Raw genomic sequence first — 7,951 nt, 5'->3', positions numbered from 1 at the left:
CAAACTCCCTCTGAATCTCAGGGATCTACCCTACCAGGAGAGACTGAGGACCTTAGGTCTTCCCTCCCTACAGTATAGGAGGCGCAGAGGAGACATGATACAGGTATTCAAACTAGCAAGAGGGCTGGAGGGAATCCAACTCGAATCCTTCTTCAAGAAGCGAACAGAAGGATCAACAAGAGGGCACAGTTGCAAACTGGAGGTCCCTTTGGCCAAGGGAAGAGTTAGACGACAGTCATTTAGCGTCCGGGTCGTTAGGGATTGGAACAGTCTACCACAGGCCGTAATTGACTCAGAGTCAGTAAATGAGTTCAAGACGAACCTAGACAAATACTGGGAGAGCATAAAGTATAACACTGAGTGAAGTCGAGATCGGGATCACCACAGGATTACCTCTCATCCCGAAGACGGTATCAAGGTATCAAGGTATGTGCTATTAACAATTCTTGTGAAGATTTTAATTTTTTTGTTGTTGAAATGACGCAAATAAGTTTTTATAACTGTAACTGTATTTTTTCTAAACAGTCTACTCTCCAGGACTATTTCGCCTTGAGTGCTATTCGAAGTGAGCACTAATTGTTTGGCGGATGTCACCAATGTTTATGTAGTGATGTGCCTGATTAATAATTCATGAGTTAAATGACTTGTGCAGACTCACCCAAAGTTAGCAAGCCGAGTAGAGAAGTTTCAGGTTCGGCAACCGGACCATAAAGTCGGCAAAAACAGACCGATCCCGCCAATTTAACTCCGTTAGCAGAATATTTACAAGTGCCGGGATTGTCCTGAACAACTTCCTTGCGGAGGCAATCGGATTTTGGTGCCAAAACGGGCGGTTTTGACTCCGGAAGGAACGGCGGGGAGGTGACCGTCCCGTGTGGGAATCAGTCGTCTGCAGCTGGCCCTAGAGTGGGGTAGGGTCGCGGTTTGACGTTTCTACCAACTTTTCTTCGGTCTACCTTCAGTTTTTTGGTCAGCCCTTTGGAGCTAGCAGTGTCTCGGCCATAGGAGGACCTCGCCCGTGTTGTTGGTGAGGTTTTTGGTCAGTTGTTGGACGGGACAGTTCGTCTTCGCGGGAGTTTTTGCACTCGAACTTGCGACCTTTTCCAGCTGGGGCCAAGATGGACGCCCAGGGCAGACAGGTTCTGTCGCACGGGGACCCAGAGGGGGACTTGGAGAAGTTGTTCGCCGCCGTTATGAACAAGAAGGAAGGACAGCCCGTCTCCGTGCCCATGAGGATGAGAAACTTGCCTCCATCGTTCTTTAACCCGCCTCCAGACCGTGCAAAGGGCGGTGCTTCGGCGGCAGCTTACCCGGGCCCCCCACCAACCAGCCAGGTCAGTACGATACCTCTCCTTACTTTTTACTCTACGCTAAAACACAACGAAGAAAAAAGAAAATACGACCATAAAACTTCAAACATTTCCTCTCCAGCCTTCTGTTTCAACTAGACAACTAGGGAGTTGTATATGTTAAGATGGGACGTGTATGTATACAACACGTATTACGCTGCTAGTGTGTTTACACAGATTACCCGTCAGTAGCAAGCCCTGCCCTGATACCAGGAGACATGGGTTTGATTCCCAGCTGGGATCCTAGCTTTATATAGTTACCAGATTGGTGTTACCAACAGTTGTCGTTAATGGGGCTCATGCCCCATCTAGAGGTACTAAAATCACAACTTGATGTGAAGTCTTGCCAGCCCACCATGAATTTGTAGAAAAGAAGAGAGAGAAGGCTTCCCAACTTTCTTTTGACAATGTTATGAAAAAGTCAGATGAATCATTGTGACATTAAAATGATCCATATGATCCTAAAACTTAAAAGATTACATGCTAAGTGTGGAAAGAGCTTACAAGTCCTAAATCACAGATCAGATTGTAGATCATGTATATTGCTCAAGTATTACACAAGCAAGGCTACTCAAAACATTCAGGGAATAGAGATAAAGATCATATATGTTCAAAGCACTGTATGATAATCAAATTATGAACCACAAATTTTCAGCCTAATTCGGTGGTGTAAATCATATTTGAAAAAAATTTAGTATTTTATAGCTCGTGTGTCTTAATTTTGTCCTGGAAACTTTTTCCAAGTGTTTTGTCGGGGAAACTGGTTTGAGTTGGGTCAAGAAGGTTCACTGCGAGGCTGTTTGCAGTTAGACTTTGGCACAGACGTGGTAAAATGATCATTGTCGGCCATGTGCAGTACACCCAATCATGGCAAAGGGCGACTGTAACCCAGTTAGATACACTCACTGCTGACCTAATCAGATTTAGACCCCCAGATAAAAGACTTCAAAACGTTGCGCACTTGGAAAACTAACTCCTTTCTCCATACTGCAATCAAAAGAGTTCTGAAGTTCTAAACTGATTATTATACCACATCTAGAACTTGGCGTATGGTTTAAGAATACTCAGGAAATCTTTTCTTTTTTGTCGACTGAATAACAAATTTTTTGTCATAACACTCTGAGTCTGACAGTGTTGCTACTGTATAACAATCTCATGGTGTAAGGTGTCTATTTTCTTCAGAGAAAATAAGTGTAGATCAGCATTTACACGTATATAACTCATGCCTTAGTGTAGTATCATGAACTTTATATGTAAGCTATTACTGTACATATAAAACAATAGCACACATCCTGTTGATATTGCTATATCCTGGTATAGCATAGTCAATAGTGAGATTGCAGTGCACCAAAACTTTTAGACTAACTTAGTTACTAACTAATCTGTCCTAAATTTGAAGTAAAATTTTGTATATATAACGTTATATACTTCTAATATCTGTCTGTGGGGTCATTGTAGAGTGTACTGTATCCAGTATATATTAAAAAAAGAAATGGAAAAATATATGTTTTAGACCATAAAACATGTCCTGATACAAAGTTGCTGGTACGTTTGTGGGCCATGTCAAAAGAACCTTTAGAAATATATCCAGGTAGAAATATTGTTCTATGAAGAAATTACTGTATGACGTTTTGACAAACTTTCCATGTCTAGTTTTAATGTAAAACAGTTGAAGAGAAAAGACATCTGTGCTTCAATGAAGTCCCCAAACAAGACCACAGAGCCTTGCCTTGCCCAGGGCAGGTTGACCATCTGAGTACACTATAAACCCCAGAACAGATGGGTGCTAGGGGGTCTTTGAAGCCATCTCGGGTTACACCCAAGATAGCCAATATAACCCTCTGCAGAATAGGATATCCCATACATTGGGAGGGAGGGATGGAGAGAAAAAGAACGGCAGAACTGTGAATCCTGGGCTACAAATGTACTACTAGTTTTACATCACATATAGCACATGTACAAACAACCCATCGCTAGTTTACACCTATAGGGAAGATCACACACTGATAGGGTATGTAGTAGGCTTTAGCATAATGTTATCTGCTCTAATCTGAAGACCCAAGTACTGATAATCATCAGACGGATTAATTGTTCCATTGCTTCCATATGGGAGAAAGTGTTTGATTCTATTCCCATTGGACAATCTTTTATGATATTCATCTATCTGAAGTGATACGGTAAATTGTGAAATATTTGCTGTTTTTTTTTTAGTTGTTAGTTTTCATGGTGACTTTGAACTCATTGCATCATGTGTCAGTATACTATTACTATCATGAGTATGATATAGTTTCAGCTGCAAATTTAAAGACATGTAGTGAACACAGTGCTGCAATTTCAGGGCAGCAAAACTGGATTTTGAAAGTCAATTTTCTGGTCATTCTTTTAAATTTAAATGTAGTTGAATCAATCCTATCCTATAGTATACTGATATCTGTAAGGCAGAAATACAATAATGCTGACTGAAAACAGTTGCTTGTCTTGTAAGTTGTATCATAGGCTGGTTTTAGCTATTCATGGGTGATACCCAAAAGATATATCATGTAGCTTGTTTTGGGATTATTTTAAATGCCTTAAGTACAAAATGATGATGAAAATGTGCTAAGAAATGGCAGTTCAGTAAATGTCAATATCAGACAAATTTCCTCATCTTCAATATTTTCTGTTTTGCCACCCTGAAATTGCAGTGCCTTAATGAATTCACAGTACTAACTAAAAGGAGCTATCTAGATGGTCAATACTAACATGGTAGGTGACGTAATGTATTTGTTGTGAGGGACAGGGAGTTTACAGTGAGGCTCCCAACCCTTGTTGACAGTTTAGATCAGAAGAAAAGATGGCCTTGTAAAGTGTGAGTAGGCTTCCTGTGTGTGACAAGGTACAGAGTGGCTACCTTGTTGATACTGAGTCAGTGTAATGTCAACAGAACGTCCACTGGTTTGACCAGTGCTTAGAATATGCTGTCAAAAACAAGTGACCACTGGTAAAAATGCAGTCCAGTCCTCTTGAAACTCACACGTTTGAATTGCATCAATGAAAAGTTGCTGGATTTGTGTCTTTTTTTTATTTAACTTTTGCTATTTTTAAGTTGAAAAATTGCTGGAAATGCTGTCCTCTGTTACATTTTTGGATCTATTGAAATTTTTTTTAAAAATCATATTCGGTCTTCCCTTAGATTTTTTTCCAACCTTAGATCTAGTAAGTGGGTGTGCATCGGCCGTTATTCTATTTTCAATCAAAATTTTTTACTCTGATCCATCAAAATAATGCAGCTACATCGTACATGTAACTGAACACGTATCTCTTTGAGTGTGAAAAAAAAATACATGTAATAGTATGAACACAAGAGTATTGTGCATCTGAATTTTTCTGGTGAAATATTTTTGCCCTCATGGAATAAGATGATCTATTTGAAAAGTGTTGGCAAAAAATAGAAGGACTTCAAGTTTTAAAGATGAATGAAATCCTAGCTGTCTTTCTGATGTCTCTTTTCTACCGTAATGCATATTTTTACACATTTAACATTAATCGATGAAACAGGTAGATTATCATTGTTACATGTACTGTAATGCAAGTTTGGTTTAGCACAGGCAAGAAGGAAACCCAACATATTGTTTATTTTCTTCAGGATAGGAGCCAGAGCACTCGTATAACCCATTTAATGGAAAAGTAGTTCCTGGTCACTTTGAGTTCTAATCAAATCATGCAGGTCATTTATCAGTATGGCCATATCAGGCCTGGGTTCAACTGGTGCTCTGACCTTTGTCCTTAAAAAGAGATGACAGGTCAACTCTATCCATCAAGTTCTGGACAGCTGGCAGAGGCTGTACTCAATGTTCCAGCTTAGTACTAGTAGTTCTAGCCAGGGTACATCTTTCCGTCCTTTGATAGAATTTTGCTGCTCAAGATAGACAAAAATTTTGTCCAATTTGTCAGCTTTAATGGGAAAATTGTGCAATGATATCGGAAAGATATGTCATTAAACTAAGCTTAGTCTACCAGCAAAATTCGCCCCTCAAAATCCAGGAAATAGTGTTTAGGGGGTCAAAATTTCAAATTTTTTTCTGGAGGAGCATGCCCCCCACTAACAATGTTATAAAGAAATATATAATTGTCATGCCTTTGGCACTCAACATGGTGTTTCGTGAAACAAAATTGAGGTAAAGAAAAAATATTTCAGACTGCCTAGCTATACATGTAGTATAGAACACTGTGTTGATTGCAGATTCACCCATTTTAATCTTGCATCAGGGCCTTTGGACCTTAGTGGTTTACTGCAAAATAGAACTCTCCTCCTAACCTTTGTTTACCATCCTTGCTGCAGTGCTAGTGACAGGCAGCTGATTATTGTGAGAGAAACAGAACAAATTTGGACAGTCTCAGCCCAATGGCTACTATTGTTTCAGACAACTCCTCTGTTACAGTACTTACACTGTTCTTTGTCAGAGGTTTTTGTGCCCGTCAGTTGATTGTTGTTGAACTTTTATAAGCGTGATCGAAAAGTTATGTTTCAGATGACTATTCAGTTGATAATGTGTAAGTGTCTAACATGTAGTTAGTTCTAGCTATTTATTGGTGGTACCAAAAATAAAACAACTCCTTGTTTTGGGGCTATTTCAAAAGCTTCATGTATGAAATGATGACAAAATGTGCTAAGAAATGGCAGTAAATGTCAATATCAGACAGATTTCCTAATCCAGAATGTGTTTTATATTGTCATTCTGAGGTTGCATTGGGTACTTTTTAATTGTCCAAGAACTAGATAAATAATTTGATGTGGCCTCATCTCTCTTGGCTTAGTTACAATAGAAAAGACCCATAAAATACATCAGAAATGGTAGCAGCCTCTTGTACTCCTAAAAGTTCACCATAACGGGCCCAGCTGTTGTGTGTCATGGCTTGCTTGTCCTTGGACAAAAGCCTGGGAAACTTTCCGTGGCCTTCACGGCTCATGCTCAGGAGAGAACTTGAAGAACCCCACCCCAAACAACTAGTGGCTGGGTCAGGAGAGGTCACATTGCATTGTCTTAGGGAGTCTGTAATTAGCAGCCAGACACAGGCCTTCCTGAAGCTTCTTTCAAGACAGTACTGTAAGTCTACAAATTTCCGCGGTATATTTAGATTCGCGGAATTCGCGGGGACCTTTGTACCGCGAATCTATTTCCCCGCGAATATGTTTTGGGTAAGTGTGCCCCCCTCCCCACATGCATTCACGACGGACTTTGAGCTCAAGCGAAACACACGATCCACAAATCACCGCAAATCGACTATTCTTAGCAGATGTACATAGTTGAGTACTGTATCAAAATTATTAAAGTTAAACTGTTATTAAAAAATAATATTATGAGACACCGAATAGCGATAGCACTGGCCGTGTCAACCGCGTACCGCCCGACAAAAATCTATGCGTGCAGCTGAGCGCCGGCCATACCGCTAAAATGCGGGCACATCGGGCATATCTACAAATATTCTGGCGAAAAATATTAATTATAATTGTTGGTACCTGGGAAATGTTACTTGGTTCTCATCTACTGGAGTTTTTTCTTCTTCTAAAATGGGTATAAACGCTAGCGTAGCGTGGCTACAAGAAGGCGATCTTGGGACACTTCCGCATTCATCGAACGCCATAATCTCGCCGAATACGCCATAAATTGGCATAGCAATACATGTTTTCCTGAAAGATTCTTTTCATTGTGCATTTCTTCACTACAGTGTCGATGTGTAGTTGTCGAAAAATAGCACTTTAGCGATATTTCCGAACGAAGAAAATTGTTTCACGCACTCAGTTTGAATGTGTATTACCGCCGGCACGACGCAACAACCAATCAGGGACGCGTAATGCGGACATGTGTTGAGCATGCAGGCAGCCTCGCGCGGTGCAGGAAACAATTTTTTTGCGCCGCGTTTTGGGAGATAAATGCCGGGACACGAACTTTTATTATTCTTAAAATGCATTTTACAAACTCTTCTTTGAATAGCCAAGGAGAAATCGCGAGAAACTTTAGGCCCCGCGAATCTAAAGAAACTTACAGTAAATCAGTTATGACTCATAGGCAATAATGTCTTGTACCTTCATGTGGAAAGAACAATATCACAGACGATACATGGCATTCAGTGGCAGAAACTTAATGTTTTGTAGTCAGCTGTCAGTCATGTTTGTTTACATTCTGGTATTTTGTGGTGGTACCACAAACTGAGTGTACCTCGTGGGCTGTTTATTGCCAACCATAAATGTCAAAAACGTGAAATAATTGCAGGAATATGTTTAACAGTGGAAGAAAATTATAATCACATTACGATTTTTTTCAATAAGATTAGAATATTTAAATTTTTTGGTCCAAAATGTTAGAAAATGCCCCTTTTACATACCATAAAGAATAAGAAGATCTGTGTTCATGCCTTTTTGCAGTGGGTTACTGTTCTGAACATTTGATCGAGATACTATATACAGATTTCGCAGCAGAGAGGGGGCTATGAAAACAGTCCATATAAAACCACAGTGTTCCCAACATGTACGTCACATTGGGATATGTTTTACCTCTGCATGCTGGGTAGTATCACAGGTGATAGAAACACCTGCAGGAGACCTTAAGACACCCCTGCAG

General features: G+C 40.1%; 1 protein-coding gene across 3 annotated transcripts in view; it reads left to right on the top strand.

Moving 5' to 3' along the window:
* Window positions 1-622: 622 nt before the first annotated feature.
* LOC109463791 (transcriptional coactivator YAP1-like) overlaps window positions 623-7,951 on the top strand; it is a 40,057-nt gene continuing 32,728 nt past the window's right edge. For 2 of the 3 annotated variants that reach the window (XM_019760655.1, XM_019760654.1), the window contains exon 1: window positions 623-1,334. In XM_019760655.1, coding sequence (XP_019616214.1) covers window positions 1,119-1,334 — 216 coding nt within the window. In that variant the 5' untranslated portion in view covers window positions 623-1,118. The remainder of the gene's footprint in view (window positions 1,335-7,951) is intronic. The other variant, XM_019760653.1, reaches the window with a different exon arrangement.

This window comes from Branchiostoma belcheri, unplaced genomic scaffold (genome assembly GCF_001625305.1).
Source record: "Branchiostoma belcheri isolate BF01 breed outbred unplaced genomic scaffold, Haploidv18h27 scaffold13, whole genome shotgun sequence".
NCBI lineage: Eukaryota > Metazoa > Chordata > Leptocardii > Amphioxiformes > Branchiostomatidae > Branchiostoma > Branchiostoma belcheri.
Note: the sequence above shows the minus strand (reverse complement) of the source record. Positions and strands in the feature narration are given on the sequence as shown.